We start from the raw sequence: 18,410 nt of genomic DNA, 5'->3' as shown, positions 1-18,410 counted from the left end.
CACATTACAACCTCGCCTGAAGATCACAAGCTGTCCAAAGGTAAACAGAATACAAATAAATCTGAGATGCAGCTTGGACCAGGCCATGAAGTCTGAAGTGATTTTTGTACAGAATGCAATCATGCATTACCTCAGGGCATGAGGTAATAAAAGCATGTATGATCATTTCTGAATCTCCGAAATGGATTGGATAATGATCCTGAGTTAGTAAAACCAAATTGGACGAGCAAAAATATTATAGGTTACATCCATCAGAAATTCTAATTAAATGACCATAATCATGATTGATTCATCAACTTTATTAAGAGAAAAGTAAAGTGTAAAACACAGCATTAAAATGTAAATACTTCATTGAAATATAAAGCTCCAGAAAATACATCAAGCTTTGATTGTTTCAAATATACAATCTAGACACTGGATCACAGGCGGAAGCGATCAGAGAAGTTTGGACTGTGTGGGACCGTGAGAGGAACGTCACTCTTCTTAACCAGAAGAGGTTTGAAGTGTTTGACGGGCTGAGCCTTGTGAACCTGCAGAGGAGATGCAGAGGAAGAGTGTCACACACACAGATTATATGATACAGCCCATAGAAGTTATTTTTTAAAAACACATCATTCAAACTGCTCATTGTTTTTTTATACTTTAGTTTTTAGCACATCTCAACTACATATAGTAAGATCAACTTGCAGATGTTAATGCAGTGCAGATAAAACAAACATACTGTAATGAACAAACAATTATAACAAAAACAAACAAAAACGGAGCCTGTGGGAAAACTTGGTGTAGATAAAAAGATGAAACACATACTAACCCTATGTAAAGATTAAGCGCAGCTCAAGTAGCTGCCTTACACTTGAATGCAAACAGACTGTGAGTCAGTGTCCTTATAGTTCGTCCAAGTAAAGTATCCACTTCTGCCATCTCTTAGCATACAAATCTAACCTCAAACGTATCACACAAGTCAGTCGTTCCATTGTCCTTATTTCCTGAATGACATCAAACCATTGTTGCTGTTTAGGTGAATCAGGTTTATACCAGCTTCTAGTTATGGTTTTCCTTGCTGCTGTAAGGAGTACTTTTACCAAGTATCTGTCCCTCTGTAGAGTAACCAGTGAAATGTGACCAAAGTACAAGACAGTGCATGACAAAGGAATCTTATATCCAAGCACATTAATTAAGATTAAATGTACATCTTTCCAAAATGACTTCAGTTTTTCACAACTCCAAAAAATATATGTGTGGTGTGCTTCTAAGCAGCCACACTGTATCCAACATGGTTGGGGTGTTGAAGATGCTTTACTGCTGATTTTAGGTGTAATAAAGCTTATTGGTTTTAATGCCGAGGCTCATCCATGCAACTGCTTTTTAAAACATGTTGAATCTATAAGCAAACTAGGGCTAGGTTGTAGCAGTTAAGTGCCAGAGCACAGGCAATTTCTAGCCTGTTGCGGTTGGTGGAGAGAGTGAACGAGGACCAAGTGCTCGTCTCCGCGTTGCATGAGTTTTGCATACTTCGGCAAGGATAAACGCTTCACTTCCTGTAGCCAGTAGGTGGCGCTATGATTGTAAGTCATGATGACTTTGTAGATGTCATCAGGTCGCAACTCTTGTCTTACATGTCTAGATTGGACTTGATTGAACCAAATATGCCTGAGTTACATAAGCTCGTGTTTTGATGGTGCGTCACCAAAATGTTACGCCACAGTCACACGATGTGGCTAAATCAAATATACCCAGTCAGTTTATATCTCCATCTTGTTGAGATGACATTCCCAGAGGTTGAAGTTGATCTGATGAAAGCCAAAGCACAAGTTAAGAGTAAACTTGTAGAGTTCTTTGCCAAGCCCATTTCTTAAAACCATCTGAACGTCTGCAGCGGGGGGCTGTTGTCACATATATGTAGTTTTAGGGAGATACTCATGAACTAGGTAGTAACAGCGATTTTGTGTGTCACGGCGAGTTAATGAACTTTGATGCCACGGCACTAATATGGCGTTTAAAAGAAAGTCCCAGTAATCTTATGCCTACATTGTCAATGTCTTGAGAGCCATTAGACACAGTTTGACATGGTCACAAAAAGTGGATAGGGAGATATACATCCAAGTTTAAGATGTTCCAAACACAAGACATTTCCTGTTTCCACCAGGGGGCGCTGTGATATTAAGTCATGATATCTGTAGAAGTCATCAGGTTGCGACTCTTGTCTTACATGTCTAGTTTGGACTCGATTGGACCAAACATGTCTGAGATACAGAAGCTCGTGTTTTGATAGCGTGTAATCAAACTTTGCCGCCACGAAAAGTAAATATCCGAGCAGGTTTAGATCTCCATCTTGTTGTGATGACACTAAACTACATTTTAAGTTGATCTGATGAAAGCCTCAAGTATGTCAAAGTAAAAATTGTGGAATATGGCCCAAAAATCCAAAATGGCGGGCTTCCTGTTGTGTTTTTCGTAATGCTCTTTGAGGCTTTTTTAAGAATAGTCATGATACACCTGTGTTCCGATTTTAGTGAAGATCGGTCAAGTTGAAACCTAGGGGCTGAGTTCCAGGTGGCGCTGTTGAGCCATTTTGCCACGCCCATTTCCAAATACTCCAGAATACTTAAATTGTCACCACTCTTTAAAAGATTTTTGAGCACGTTGAAGCCCTCAAAAAGCCCATTCACAACGCTCAGAATAATCCTTACAATTTCAATAGGGCCTGCCACCGTTCGATGCGTGGACCCTAAGTAGTCGCACATTGGTAAGATAACAATGGATAGTCAACTGCTTTTTTAACTATATATATATAAAAAAATATATATAAAAAATATATCGTGATTTTCCTTACAGGTTAAATTTACAGCTCCACTGTAATCGCATAGTATTTTCCCTCATCTCATCTCAATGAACAGTGTCGTGTTTGAAAGTGACCTGTTCTTGCCGCAGGCTGGTGATCTCCTCTTTTTGTCTCTGCTCCTCCTCTCGTCTCTGCTCCTCCTCCATGAGCTCCCTGAGAGCCTCCTTCTCGCTGACCAGTCTCTCGTACTCCTGGCGCTCCCGGGCGCGTCGCTCTGTCGACAGCTCAAATTTCTCCACAGCTGTGGAAGAGAGGGGGACTTAAGAGAGAAGTGAACTCACACAGATCAGTTGGAGTAAAATAATACTGATTGTGATGAAGACACTGATGAAGAGTAAGAACTGAAGAGGCTGTGTCTTCAGTAAAGAACTGACTCAGCTCCTGGGAGACCATCACTCCACCTGATGGGGGCAGAGTCCAGTGGAAACTCTACATGTAGCTTCATCAGGCGCTCGTGAAGAGGAGAAAATGAAATGTCAGTCCTACCTGCTGCAGCTCGCTCTGGCTTTTTGGGCTGGAAAGGTTCTTTATGAATGACGGTGTTGGGCCTGGCTTTGAATGTTGCTGCTTCCTCCTGTTGCTTCTGCTCTTCTTTCACCTACGAGGCACAGAGATCGTGTGTGAATGTTGTGAAGAATAGGTGCTTGTGTGCGTTCAGAGGCAGATCTATCATACCATCAACTCCCAGCGACTGTTCTTCACAGAACCACGTTCATCCAGGAGAAGTCTGAAGGGCTCCGGCTTTGTGGCCTCCAACTTCTTCTTTTCAGGGAGATGCACAGACTCAAAGTCTGGCAGCGGCTGGGCCTTGAACTGGGGAACCTGAAACGTTCAGAGGACAGTGATTTAAAACTTGCTATGAAACCTCCAGTATAAAGACACAGCGGCTGAGGAAGTGAGACTCACCTCTTCATTACTCTTCTCCTCCAGCCTCTTTTCTTTCATTGCCCTCCTCTCTCGCTCCCTCTCGTCAAAGGAAAAAGGACAGACCTCCACATGGTGGTGCTCTGGGAGCCGCGGCTGGAAGGGGAGGCCAAAGTGAGGCACTGGGGGGGCCTTGATTGGTGACGGCTGTTTTACCTACAAGACACAAAAGCAGGTTTGGGTCATTTACAGGGGTCTGAGCAGGGGGAGGAGTTTGTTACAGTTGTTGCTGCATGCATTGATTAATATCAATTACTCAGATCAGATTTAAAATTTCATCTATTAAGAACAGAAAACACTGAAAATATGTTTTAAATGACAGAGCAGAATGTGATGGCGTTTTGTTCAACCACTTTTAAATTCAAGTCAGTAAAAGAAAAAAAGGAGATGGAGAATTCTCCAGTTGGAGAGACCATTTATTAAATATGCCTTTTCACATTTCTGGACCTAAACAGATTCAAACATCTACAATGTAATTGCCAAGTGCTGGGAACTACTTCATGCAGCATATTATCTGCAGACCTGTAGATTACAGTTTGATGCCATGCTTTAGGGTAAGTGGTCCTTATTGTGTCAGCGACCCAAGAGGTCATGAGGAATGATTGTTAATCTAAATCAGGTGTAGATTTAATCTCTACTCTTATTGATTGCAAGAGTGAATGCAATATTACAATATAATGACCTCATTATCTGATGCATCACATCAAGACACAATAAAGTGACGCTTAATAAAAATTATTTGCTAGGATTCTTTTCAAACAGGTGTTGAAACACTTAATCTTCAAATTTAATACCTACAGAGAAATATTGGACAGTCATGCATTGAGCAGTTCTCTCTCTCAGTCTCTGCCACTCCATTTATCTTACTTAATGTATTTTTCCCTCTTTTTCCGCACGTGTCCCTGATTCCAGAGCTGCAGGATTCAGACAAGAAATTATATAAATATAGCTTAAGTATGATGATTGCACAAGCGCTCCTTTTCTCTGTACCCCTCTCCCTCTAACACCTGTCCCTTTTCTCTGCTCACCCCAACCAGTCGAGGCAGATGGCAGCCCACAGAGTCTGGTTATAGATTTCTTCCAGTTAATGAGTTTTGTTTCTTTATCTTTCCCGTTGCCAAGATGCTGCTCATTGTGGGAACTGTTGGGTTACTGTTTACTTTTTCAGGTATTCAACCATACTATGTAAAGTGCCGTGAGATAATGTATATGATGATTCAGCACCATCAATAAATTGTTATTTAATATTGTCCTTCATTTTAATTTGAGACTTTTTCATGCCCTGTAGAAGCTGTGTCTGGTTACTTGAGCCACACTATATTTTATAGACATCTGAACTAGAATTATCACCCCTCAGACCACTTCTCCCAACTACATCTATATCTTTTTTGTCAAAAGGCCTGGAATAGTTGACACAGGCATGCTGAAAGAGGTCATGCCCAACACATATGAACGAAATTTGTCTTGGTTATTGTGGACATGTGAATGAATATTTAAGTTGCTTTCCATACAAGACAAACAAATGTGTCCTTACTTCCTCGACCTTGCGATCAACACGAACCCTCTTCTTCAGAGCAAAAGCTGGAGACTCTGGAACAGTTGGATGCAGAACTTTCCTTTCTGGCACTCCCTGTTGAGGAGGAAATCGACTTGCTTTTATTTATGGGAAGAACCTTAAAAGCTCCATGTTGTGGATAAGTGCTGAACCCAGCAAGTTTAATGTGAAGCCTGTAGCTGATATTGAAGTGTCAGGGCAGGTTACAAACTCACCACGACTCCTTCCAGGATCCTCTTGGGCAGAGGCTGGGATTTAAAGGTATGTGGCCTCTCTTCTTCCTCAGGATTCTTGGAAATCTGTCTCTCCTGGAGCCTTTTTTCAATCTGCAGCTCGAAGCCTTCCGGTACTGTGGGTTCCTTCACGGCTGGCTTCTTCAAATGCTCTGCACCTTCCAGAAGTTTCTTGTTTAGCTCCAGAGCCTTGAATTTAAACCTGGGATTAGAACATAATATTGATTAATTAATGGCCCATGAAACTCAATGACGGTCTTTCCAATTGATAAACTTGATATACCTTCAGCGTAAGACCTTAAATAAAGCCTGAGCCCGTTAGACACTTTAAGACAGGGTGTCAGCTCAGTATTTGTAGCTTGAACTTTAAATCGTTAACATTAGATTGTAGCCACACTCTGTTGAAAAGATGAATTTTCGTTTGGCTTATCAATGTGTAACCTCCCCCCCACCCCATAATCTTTGCCAAGAACAACTGCATAATATCTCTGCAAGGATGTGGCTACCTGCAAGGAGCTTTGTATTTATCTGCCTAACCTTGATGTCGTAATCACACAACAGCGCCTGTGTTTTGAAACAAGCTAGGGCTCAGAATGCATAGTTAGCGTCTGAGCAGCAGTGTCAAGAGTAGTAAATGCGGGAAGTTGCCAGTAGAGTTGCACCTCGAGTCCAACCTCACTTGTAAGTAGGGTTGCAAATTTCCGGGAATATTCAAAGTAGGAAACTTTCCATGGGAATTAACGGGAATATAATGGATATGTTGTGGTTAATTTATAGTAGTAAGTATTTACCTTGTCATATAAAGACAAATAAACATTTTGTGTTTCATAGGCTGATTTGAGCCCTGAGGAAATTTTGACTATATGCTTCTGCATCTTTGTGTCATTCTTAACATAGGTCTTTGCAAATGTACACAGCCCTTCCTTCTACATTGGCTGGGGTGAAATGTCTCCAAACATGTGTTAATTTCGTTGACGAAAACTATGACGAAATATATTCATTAACGACCCTTTTTCCATGACGAAGACGTAACGAAAACGAATCTTTGAAAATAAAAACTATGACTAAATCTATTTTAACTTTCGTTTACGAGACGAAAATGTTGGTGGTTGACTAAGTCTCAATAATTTTTAAAACATCATCATATCAGGCCTTCATGAAGTATCAGGAGCGGGCGAGTGAGTGTGTGTTTGTGTATGTCGTCCCAGATAGCGCTCCAGTCCATAGCTCCGCCCCCCGCACGAGACAGTGAGAGCAGAGCTCATTCTAGTCGAGCAGCCTCTCAGTGACTGACTGCTTCTTAACTATGAAAACAGAGTTTCTCTGGTCTCAGCTGATCAGAGCCGCAGCTTCTTGATCAGAGCAAAAGCTGCAGTTAGTTTCTACCGAGCTTCAGTTTTGGTGTCCGCCTCCAGTCTGACCTGCTCTCCCTTTTTGTTTTCACATTTAAAATTAAATATATATTTTTAAGCTATTAGGCTCCAGCTATATGTTTTTATAGAAAAAGGAGTTTAATGTGGCTATTAAATGTGACTAAAACTAGACTAAAATGTAATTCGTTTTCTTCGACAAACTAGACTAAAACTAAGAATGATAAAAATGACTAAAACTAATATGCATTTTCGTCAAAAGACTAAATCAAAAATAGCTGCCAAAATTAACACTGACACATGAGCGTGCACGTGGCATTGTTGTGTGGAATCAGATGAGAAAAGTTTGTAAAAAAACACTAATGCAATGCCAGAGATATAAATAGTTTACAATTGGAATAGTCTCTAACAATATTTTACAATTGATGGATAAATGAATAGAAATAGGCTAGATGAACAATCCTCAATCAGCATGCTAATATATTTTCCCCAGTAATATCATCAAAACTTACCCAACTAGTCCTGCACCCTTCAGCAGGCCTCAATAGCCCTGCTGTAGTGTGCAGGATGCTGGGAATTATCTGTGCATGTGATGGAAGAATGCACAGTGGAGGGTTGAAATTCAATAGGCAGCGTGTACTGCATACCATACATTTTTAAAATAGATTTTGAATGATGATTCAATACTCAGCGTTTCATTTGCATATTTGTTTTTGTTTTTCAAAATTCCCAACCTTAATTTCCATGGAAAGTTTCTGGAAATTCACCGAAAACGTACCCCCCCTTTGCAGCCCTACTCATAAGGCAGCACAACATTGATTTTGAGCAATGTACTGAGATAAGTATCAGGGTATGAGCGTGTTAAGCCTGCTCAGCCAGTGCAAGAACCTCCAGTAGAGCCGAAAACACCAGTTAAGGTGCTAAGCACTTCAGTTCACATTTTGTCCTCTCTGCTGCACTTTTCTGTCTCGAACAGATTGTAGGATTTGTGACAGCAGCTCAAAATGTATTTTATGTAAAGTAGTCATTCTATGTCACTTTTCTTTTGCACAACCACAGATATTAATGAGAATGTTCATGTTGATTTAGTCACATGAGAAAAGTGGGACTTCATGCTTTTCCTTATTAAAAAGGGACTCTTAAGTTTCACAGGTCATATCTGCCTTAACAGAAATGGTTCTCATTGTTATAAAGCTTGTTTCTATTCCGATATTCATCTTATCAGTATTCTATCCCAACAATGAAAATAATACCCTTGTTGAATTGCAAAAGATTGATATGGGCACATTTTCTACGCTAGTTTATAATGTCTTCAACACCTGCACAAAGTATTTGGGTCGATGCCGATATATCATCACTTAGTCCTTAATGCAACAAAAGCAGAGCCATTGATCAGTCCACTGTCAAAAGGTTGTATCGTCAGTGCAGGAATCGGTGTCTCAGAGCTATGACAGCAAATATCATTATTCATTTACAGCAGGCAACATTTACAGTTTTAACACTGTTTGCTCATAATATGAACTGGACTAAGACCCTCTGGAGGAGGAAGTGGAGGTTCACAACAGCAAGAAATCCTTCACATTATTTAGGCGAGAGGTGGTGCGGCCGGGTGCAGTAGACAGGAAGTCATATTCATTCTGCTACGGAGATCATACGAATTTCTTGATAATACACAGACACTGGTGTGAGCTCTCATCACCACAAACTCTCTAGACCAGGGGTAGGCAACCTTTACTATCGAAAGTGCCATTTCGCCCCCTCTTCCCCCAAATTAAATCTGTCTGGAGCCGCACAACATATTTGATAACACAGGTATCAAATATGTATACCCCCCCGCCCTGAGCCCCGCTCACTCGCTCACTCTGAGCGAGTGAGCGGGGCTCAGGGCGGGGGGGCGGAGCCCCAGCTCTGTGTGTTTGTTGGATATCTGGGAGCGCGCACACACATTCATCCGCTCCTGGTATTTCATGATGGCCTGATACGATGATTATTTAAAAACTGAGCGTGAACGCTACGTTCACTCACGTTCATCATATGAAAGAACTGATTCGTTAAGTTCACCTTTCGCGAAAAATATGCGCAGCATGCACTGTACAGGGAGCCACTGAAGAGGGGCTGAAGAGCCGCAGGTTGCCGACCGCTGCTCTGGACCTTTTCATTGGTGTCTTCTATGTTCATGACACCCCTTTTTCACTGAGCCATATTGTTTTCTTTTTGTTGTTAGAATCAACATTAACAACCCCCCCCCCACACACACACACACACCTCACTCGCTATGAATCTGAGGGCCAGGTTGAGAAAGAGTGACCTTTGCGTTCAAACATGGCCATATGCAGGAGAACGTGTGGAGAATCTCTGCAGTTGAATTCATGTCTGAAAGCAGCTCTAGTGTGACATTTGGTTGAAGGTTTCAGAGAGCAGGTATAACCACCAGTTTAAGAAAGTGACAGACGTGATAAGTGACTAAGAACAGGCTCTTACTTGTGAAGTTGGTCCACCTCTTCAGCCTCCAACTCAGCACTACTCTTCAAAGTAGTGGGCCGGCTCCTCTGGCGGGTTATCAGGTGTGGGGTATGAGGTTGGGTGAGCTTCAGTTGGTCGCCCTTTACTGGATGTGGCCCCCTCTCTTGACTCTGGCGACTACGCAGATGGTAGCGGTCAGGGGTTCGTTTTTGGTACTGCTCAATCTGCTGCGCCATGGGCACATAGGCACCTGACCCCTCTACCTTTCTCTTGTTGCCCGTCGACAGGTTGAAGGGTTTGGGTATAGTGGCACCTTTCATGGCCTTTGCCTTTAAAAAACAAATTTATAAAAAATATGTTTAAAATAGAGTTTAAAGAGTTTTTATCATAGCCATTTGTTTGCTTTTAGACGATCATATTACTGCTCAATAAAGAAATTAGAACTGAAGTCTAGTTCTATAGAGACAGTATGAGCTGAAGACAATTACGGCAACAAAATCAGAGTATATTAAGAATTTGGATCAGGTTGATCATATGAAGAACTTACTGGGGAGGAAGGTTTGCGAAGCTGACTGATGAAGTCCACTTCTTTATCTGCTGTACTGGATGAAGTAGTCGCCTTAATGCGGTTGTCTGTTGTGAAATTGAATTCTTTAGGCACAGTCGTGGACAGGGCCACCTTCTTCAGGGGTGGATCTGAAATAACAGTGACACAGGTTTCGGTCAAGAAGCAAAGTGAACTTCGATCCCGTTTTACAGTCATTTTCAACTGGTACAAACTAACAGCTAGTTATTCAGCACATTGAACTGAATTAACTGGAGCCACACAAAGTCAGTCAGTAATATCCACTCACTGCCAGCCAGCGCAGCTTTGTAGCTGGCCTCGTTCTGTCTGCGGTGCAGAGCTACTTCCTTCTGGAGGATCCTGATTCGCTCCATCTCCTGTTCTTCAGAGCTGCACAGCCTGTTTAGCATATCAGCAAACATCTCAGTCTCATTTAAAGTCAAATCTCCACTTCTATACATTCAATACTATTAACATACTTAAGATTGAGGACACTATCTCCTAGTTTTCTACAGACTTCTGTTTTGGAGTAGACAAAACCATCCCGACAGATTCTGCATGTATATAAAAAGGCAACCAGCCGATCCCTGGTATCCCGAGAATCTAGTTCAAGCCTATAAATTGACAATGTTCGAAGGGCCCTGAAGTAACTAAGACCCATAGCAGGTGCATCAGTCCCTTCAGGATTTTTTTTTCAGTCTGAATACAAGTCTTCTTACTCTGTCTTCCCAGTCTTAGGTGCAGTCCTGCAATTTTTTTGTCCATTTCTGCGGAGGACACTACTGGATTTTCGAGCTGGTCTGGCAACAGGACTCCTAAAACAAGGGGATACAAAGTGGGGAGCAGACAAGGCATCACAATCACTTGAACTATTAGTTCGGAATCTATAAATGTCTTGGGATGAAAGGACAATCATGACACTTACGGTTTGGATTTCTTTGATGGTGGTGCAGCCGACTGTGTAGGAGCTGAACCGGTTGTTGTCACTTTACGTTTTGAAATTCTAAAATGAGGGGGGAAAAAAATAAAAGATAAATTGAATTACATCAAAAGTACAGAGATGCTAACAACTTAATCTGAGGTTCCCCAACCACCTGATTGTGCATTTACCATTTCCCCTGTATGGGACTGAGTTTCAATGCAACATTAAACAAAGCACAAACAAGCAGAACATTAACCTTTGGCCTCTGTGCACTTTGTCTCATGTTTAATTCAGTCTTGCCATAGGATGCTTATACAAATGTATTATCGGTTTGCTCAAGAGCGTGCGCAAAAAAAGCTGCAGACTTCAGCACCAGTTTCATTTGTTGTACTGTGAAGCTTGTGGCAGCACACGTCGATCACACTGTGCTGCATGTGTAGCCATCACTAGAACCGCACCTGATTGGCTGGGCAGGGGGTTGATTCGCTGTCCTCCTCTTTGGTCGGCCATTAGCCTGAGTCGCAGTTTCAGCTCCCCAGGATGTGACAAGGTTTGGAGGTGGAGATGTAGATGTGCCAGGACCTGGAACATTAATCATCCACATGGATTCCCCTTGACCAAGTCATGAGATTACTGAATTACAGAAGACCAGAGGAACTCACACAAGGACCAAGCAATCTTTTAAAACCTTAAAGTAGCTTAACAGAAAATAAGTGCATAATTTGTACTTGGCTATAATGCAAAGTTAACTTACCACTGTCTACATCAGTCTTGACTAGAGGAATCACAATGGCTTTGGGCAGGTTGGGTGTATTGCTTCTTATAAAGGACCAGTCAGGTCTTAAAGGTGTAGTAAGGCCCCCGACCTGTTGTTCTGCACGTGAGACACAGAGAAAGTAGATGTGAACATGTGGTTTAAAACACTTAAATGTTGGTTATTCTTTCATACAGACTGTTTGCACCCTCAGTTTCAGAGCCTGGGTGAGTAGTAACAAGAGAGACTTGTCTGCCCTAAGATTAAGTTTAAAGTGTTTGTTTGTCATCATTGTATTTTAACATGTAGAACCAGGGTTGCTCATCAGGACTGGACACAGCTTCAGCGTTCAGCTGGTCAACAATGGTCCAACAAGTGTTTACTACCGTCTGAGCAGGTCAATGTTAAACTGCAGTCAAACTGGGACTCACCGAACCACTGATCATCACTGTCGTTATTCTCCAACTCCTTCAAGTCGACGACGTGGGAGGGAGCATCGAACTCGTATCGTTCAGAGGAGCCACAGTCGAGTTCCGCCATTATTCAAGACGAACCTTTAGAAAACATGCGACATTACAGTGAGTTAAACTACGTGACCATGTGTTTAACCACCAGTTTACACACGATAACTATCTGTGATGAGTTAAGAACAGGACCGAAGCGGAACAGATAACAGAGAACCTGGTTTATCTTTAAGAATAAATGATCGTAACATTCAGTCAGTGAATGTCTCCGGAGACAGTTTCTTCGTATGCGCTGTAGTCTCCGTTGGGTTCATGTTATGGAGGAAGCAAATGGCTAACGCTAGCTAAGCTTAAACCTGGGCTGGTTCAGAAGCGTCAGGTCGTTAAATGAACCAAAGACTCACACACGTTCAATATCGATTCAGTCATTTGATTAGAGATCAGCTTGAATTAACAGTTTCTGATGTTTCACTGAATATGAAAGAAGTAACTTACCGTCACTCTTTTTTCTGTACGATCGGACTTGGAGCACTGCGCGGAGGGATGTAACGTTAGCTTTTAAATTGAAACTGACCAATAACTGACGTCCTGTTCATCAACTCGTCGCTCATTGGTTCATAAAGCCAACTTCCGGTGACCTGGCCACGTGATCGCCGCGGCTTGTATACAGAAAATAGGACATGTTTTTCCCTATTTATTGAAATACACATAAACAATAACAAAGACCACTTAGTGTAGACCAGGTGACAGGTATATGAAAGAGGATATTTGGACAAATATAAGAAACCAAACAAACACACGCATGCACACACGCGCGCGCATACACCCCCCCCCACACACACATACCAAAATTAAACACATTTTTTAAAGAAATTCTGCCACATGGTAGGAACCTTGTGTATTGTGTGTAAAGTTGGTCTCCTTGACCTTTGGAGAAATCGCCCATTTGACATATTTGATTAAAATCATGACAAAGGATGCATTTCAAGACAGCCCTTATAAATGTGTTGTTAAAGTTTTAACATTTAGATTACACTGATCAATCACTAAATTGGGCAATCCAGAATTCACATTAGATTGCATTAAATTGTTTTGGATTAACTGAATAAGAGATAAGGGGATATCTTTACAAAGCTTATTCTTCTGTCTTTGGGTACAGTTGAAGTTATATAAAAAAAAGAAAAATTAACCTTCTCATACCAATAACACTTACTTATAGATTTCCAATTAGTTGATTTTCATAACCTATGATTATACTTCTGTGAAACCTGAACCAAACGAATCAGATCCCATTTTTTCCATCAAATACTAAATGCAAAATGCAAAAGATGCTGAGGGTGTATTCAAAATAATGAAATATGATTGTGTGTCAATACAAATTATTATGCATATCGTGTATCTTAACATACTTTTGTTTACTTTCAAGTTTTTGTGATGAAGCTGATTATGTTAAAATTAGATACACTGGCAGATTAAAGTTAATCTAGTCAGATATTCTTTCTTATCAGTGATTCCCATTTTACAGATCATATTACTACTGCAGTGTCTCTGTATTGTATCCCTATTAAATTCAGAATAGAGATTACATTTACATTTTTTCATTTAGCTGACGCTTTTATCCAAAGCGACTTACAATAAGTGCATTCAAACCCGAGGGTACATACCAAGGACGACAAGAATCAAGAAAGTACAATTTCTTCAAATAAAGCAAAACTACCAAGTGCTATAAGTAAGTGCCATTTAAGTGCTACTAAAGTGTTAGTTTCAAAAAGTGTTAGTTTTTTTTTTTTTTATTCAAGGTAAAATCGGAAGAGGTATGTTTTTAGTTTTCTGCGGAAGATGTGTAGACTTTCTGATGTCCGGATGTCAATGGGGAGCTCATTCCACCATTTAGGAGCCAGGACGGAAAACAGTCGTGTTTTTGATGAGTGTTAAAGTATAAAGACAGTATAAGTTACAAATGCCCAAAACTCTGGAAGAGCAAGTTTTGTTTTTCATAAGTTTTTTTTTTTTTTTCAAGGGTTCAGTTTCACCACTTCACCGATTCTTAGATTCATCACGATGTGGACTCTGCATCGATGAAGAGACTGAACTCAATGACTCATGGTGAAACCAAACTGCAAATAGCTCTCGTCATATTTGCAGAGCTTTGTCTTCTTCGCAACTGGCGCATCGGTTGCCTGACTTTTACGAATCAGAAACTTCTAAGGGTTAAGGGAAGAGGATGTCAAACCTTGTTAAAGCCTTATGAGACTAATTGTGATTTGTGAATATGGGCTATACTAAGAAAATTTGATTGATTGATTAATTGATTGATGGTTTGAAGTGGCAGACACCATCTCTACATTTAAGGTTAGATGTAAAACGTTCCTTTTTGATAAAGGTGAGTCTTGAACCATCCCTGAGTTATGCTGCTGTAGTCTGACACCAGGGGACTTTTTCAAGCCAAGGACCCCCAAACTGGTGGAGAGATGGAGCAGGGACCCCCTACTGTATTGTATACAATTGTGTTTTATATTAAAATGGGCCTAGTGCCATGTAAAAACATAGTTACCCTGTTGTTGTGCTTTCAATGCTAAGCCATTCAAATAATACACAGGTTCAACTATTCATGTTTTTATTTTAACCGTGTGCAAGGTATAGGAGCTGCAGTGTGTGCATTGCTAACTGGAAGATGACTTATTCATCCTCCATTTATCCGTTCATTACAATATGTTGGATGCATGTTAATGTATATTTAAACACATTTAAATTTGTGGGGGGGGGGGGAATTGGTTGAAAAAACAAAAATCAAAAATTGTCTAATCAACCAAAGATTTCTGCAGTACCTCTGTGGAGCCCCTAGGGGTCGCAGACCCCCTGTTGAAGACCTCTGGTCCAGACTGCTGGGGGAACTCCCATCATGCACTGAGCACTTCTCCCCTTCTTTCTGTCTCTCTGCTTCACATTTATATATTTAAATACATGTCACTAACTTTGTGTTTTTTCCTACACATAGTCTCTTCCTCTCTCTGCAGGTAACTCTTACTCTACAGCTGCAGGATTCAGACAACAACAACAATTTATAATTATTATTATTTATCATGTTGCTGCTATCATTAGAAACATATTTGCATCTGTAATTATTACTCTGATGTCTTCACTATAATAACTATTCTGACAGAGTTGAAAAATCATGGTTACACAACTGTTCCTGGTCACCCCTTCCCCTCCCCCTCCTCTTTTCTCTCTTCATTTTGGGTTAGGGTAAGAAGGATAGGACTATATTTGGATATTACAATATTTACATCCACAAATGGCTTTACTGTGTCAAAAGAAAGCCTTATGTTTACCTATCCAGAAGCGCTGTTGACTTCTCCGGACAGTAAAGCATCTGAATTGGACCATAGCACAGTGGAACATGTTCCTGCTACGCTTTCTGACAAAAGTACCATTTGCTCCACATTCAACATGAACACTTTGTGCCCGATGCACTGCAGAGAACATTCCAGAGAAGTGGACACCTGAGGTCAAACACTTCTGTCCCAATGTGCCTATAATTCTGGTGGGAAACAAGAAAGACCTGCGGAATGATGAACACACACGTCGAGAGTTAGCTAAGATGAAACAGGTGAGTGGGGCCTGTACACGTTTAAATCAACGTGGTTATGTTCATACTGAATTTCAGGTTACTGATGTCAAAATGCACAGAATTAATTTTGATAAAACTGTTTGTGAAACTGTATGAGCGAGGAGTCTCCCATATTCTGTACTTTTGTACTGCATCAAAGCTATGCAAAATAGACGGTTTAAATGTATATTTGCACAAACAGAGAGATAATATTGTGCAATGTCATAATTCATCACTCCCTATCTCTCTACCTCTCTGTCTCTCCCACACACACGTACACCTCATCAACACTCGCACAAACAAACATGACATGCACGTCTACAAGTATAATGAAAACGATGTAACAACTGAAACCCAAACTTGCTGTGAATATCTGTATGAGTTATAGCATGCTAAGCTTTCACTGTGTATGTGTAATTGCATAAATGTTGTAGCTCATAAGTATCATATGGCAGGCTCTGTCAACCCTAAAAAATGTATCTCAGTTCCATAACATATTTACATTTTTCGTGCTTTAATATAAAAACTGGTGTCACTCAAACAAACCAGTATTTTTAAAGGGTTAAAATAATGACAATTAACGAAGATAAGTGATCATCATGATCAGGACTGATTTCGTTAAATATTACAGCAGATTTAGGCACGAAGGTGCCGAGAGTGTTTTTGAAATGTGACACTACACCCATGACATATGCCAGGCAGTGTTAACCCTCAAAATGAGATTTTGGCCACGAAGGTGCTGGAAGGACGTTATTTTTAAGGCAGCCATAACGGTTAACCACCTGAAGTATGCTGATGATGTCATTGTCTTTTCTCCTCACAGTGCTGGTTTACAGCAACTGTACAAGTTAAGACGTGCACTTTGACATTCAGCTTAAGTCTAAAAAGAGTGTTGTCATGATTGTTAGAACCCGAGGCCAAGTCCTAAAGAGAAGAACAAAGTCAAATATCTAGGTCACTCATTATGAATGATTTATGTGATGATGACAATGTGCAGCATCAGTGCTGTATACTCTACTGCACATTTTCTGTGTGCAGATGATGTGGAAATGGCACTTTTCTAGGGCTTACTTCACTCCACTTTAAGCAGCACAGAGTCAAATCATTTAAAACGGAAAAAGCTTTAGAATGATGCATTCTAAAATTTGATCAAGGTTCAAAATGGACACGTGCAACCAAAAAGTTCTGACATGATTTATCTTGGTCTAATTTTTTGAGATCGTAACAACCTGTCATTTTAATGACATTTTAACCTGGGGTGTGTAAACTTTTTTTATCAACTGTATGTATCCGCTGCTAAAAAGATGCAAAGATGTAAAGAGATCAAACAATAAAGTCATCCCATGTTCTGACACTTTTTAAAAGGATATCTAATATGAGTTGAGCTGATTTCCTTTTCTTTTTCGATGCGGCCCACGCAGGAACCAGTGAAGTCGGATTAGTGCTCGGCCAAGACGAAGGATGGTGTTAGGGAGGTGTTATAAATGGCCACCAGGGCAGCACTTCAGGCCAAGAGAGGCGGCAAGAAAAGCGGCTGCTGCCTTTTATAGTGTCAGGTAACGCAGGATCAGGAGGGAAATAAACATCCCAAAAAAATATCCCTGTACCTGTTTTCTCCAAGGCTGGCACAGTTGACTGGGGAGTTGTAGGGAGGAAAAAGGAAAGTCTTGAGTTTAGGATTCCATAAACCTGAAATTAAGAGAACATGACGATAAGGAAACATCTCTCCTACTCATACTCTTCTCCACTACAGTAATCAGACTTATACCTGCCTACCGAGCTGTTGGAAGACTTCCATGGCTTGCAGTGTGACTCTGCTTGTCTTTCATTCTGTATGTTTTTCACTCTCCTTAATTTCCAAAGTTAGAACTATATGAACCCGCTTTTCTTTTCTATGATCCTGTAATACTTCACACTATTTCCAATTCAAATACAGTTTGATTAATTGCAGTTAAGTATAAATACATAATGAGACCAACTAAAAGGGTTTTATACCTGCTTTTTAATTAATACAAGTTGATTTAGTTAACCTGGCCTTAATGTGACAAACTGTGATTGAAATAAACCAGAGTGTCCTGTCAAACACGTTGTATATGGGTGGGTATTAAAGGGTTAATAAAATGTTATTGCCATTTGGACGGTTACTGTAAATCCTGAAATAGTAACTGCCCTTCATTTATAACTGCTACAGGGGGCAGAGCCATTTTTTAAACAAGCTGAAAAGACTTGATTCCTTGATTTCCCCAGTTTTCTGAGACTATTTCATAATTTAATAAACATCCTCCCAATTTTATCAAGTGATCACTTTTAATTTGCTGGTAATGCAAATCGAACAGCCTCCCTGGCAAATTTAGTATAATGTACATTTCTGTAGAATAGTATCCTTTACTACACAGTTGTGTAGTGTAGTTTCTTCCTCAAAATAAACACTGTTTTCAGTAACCTTTTGTTAAAAATTATTTACGTATATTTGACATTAGTAGGATAATAGGATGAATTGCTTGATGCCAGTTGGCTTTTAACGTGAAAAAATTTGCACAGGACTTGAGTCACTTGTGGAAGTGAATGAAAACAGTGTTTGTGTTGAACAAGTGATGCTCAGAGGATAGTTGATGGAATCAGTGCCATGGGACTGTCAGCTATAGTGAATGTTCATCTGCAACATACAGTAACTCCAAAGCTCAGTGTTTAACCCTTCTTTCCCCCCC

General features: G+C 40.5%; 1 protein-coding gene across 2 annotated transcripts; it reads right to left on the bottom strand.

Annotated features, from left to right (window-relative positions):
- Positions 1–278: 278 nt before the first annotated feature.
- On the bottom strand, positions 279–12,683 carry LOC133956650 (targeting protein for Xklp2-like). 2 transcript variants are annotated; one of them, XM_062391882.1, is made up of 16 exons: positions 12,588–12,683; positions 12,060–12,182; positions 11,629–11,748; positions 11,333–11,486; positions 10,878–10,955; positions 10,672–10,767; positions 10,242–10,351; positions 9,935–10,083; positions 9,406–9,716; positions 5,537–5,756; positions 5,301–5,396; positions 3,749–3,922; positions 3,518–3,664; positions 3,329–3,440; positions 2,917–3,083; positions 279–530 (listed from the first exon to the last, which is right to left on the bottom strand). In XM_062391882.1, exons 2-16 carry the CDS (start codon positions 12,166–12,168, stop codon positions 420–422), a joined length of 2,154 nt encoding a protein of 717 aa, XP_062247866.1. In that variant the 5' UTR covers positions 12,169–12,182; positions 12,588–12,683; the 3' UTR covers positions 279–419. The 2 variants fall into 2 exon arrangements, with proteins under 2 accessions (XP_062247866.1, XP_062247867.1); XM_062391883.1 differs by having other exon boundaries at positions 11,333–11,456.
- Positions 12,684–18,410: the final 5,727 nt, after the last annotated feature.

The sequence above is a fragment of the Platichthys flesus genome, chromosome 7, assembly GCF_949316205.1.
Source record: "Platichthys flesus chromosome 7, fPlaFle2.1, whole genome shotgun sequence".
Lineage (NCBI taxonomy): Eukaryota > Metazoa > Chordata > Actinopteri > Pleuronectiformes > Pleuronectidae > Platichthys > Platichthys flesus.
This window is presented reverse-complemented; position numbering and strand designations above follow the sequence as displayed.

Excerpts from the sequence above, each read along its gene's own strand:
- LOC133956650 (XM_062391882.1), bottom strand. The coding sequence starts at position 12,168 with ATGGCGGAACTCGACTGTGGCTCCTCTGAACGATACGAGTTCGATGCT. Across the intron at positions 9,717-9,934 it reads TTCGCAAACCTTCCTCCCCA|GCAAAGGCCATGAAAGGTGC; the intron begins GTAAGTTCTTCA and ends TGTTTTTTAAAG. Across the intron at positions 5,757-9,405 it reads GAGGTGGACCAACTTCACAA|GTTTAAATTCAAGGCTCTGG; the intron begins GTAAGAGCCTGT and ends TTCTAATCCCAG.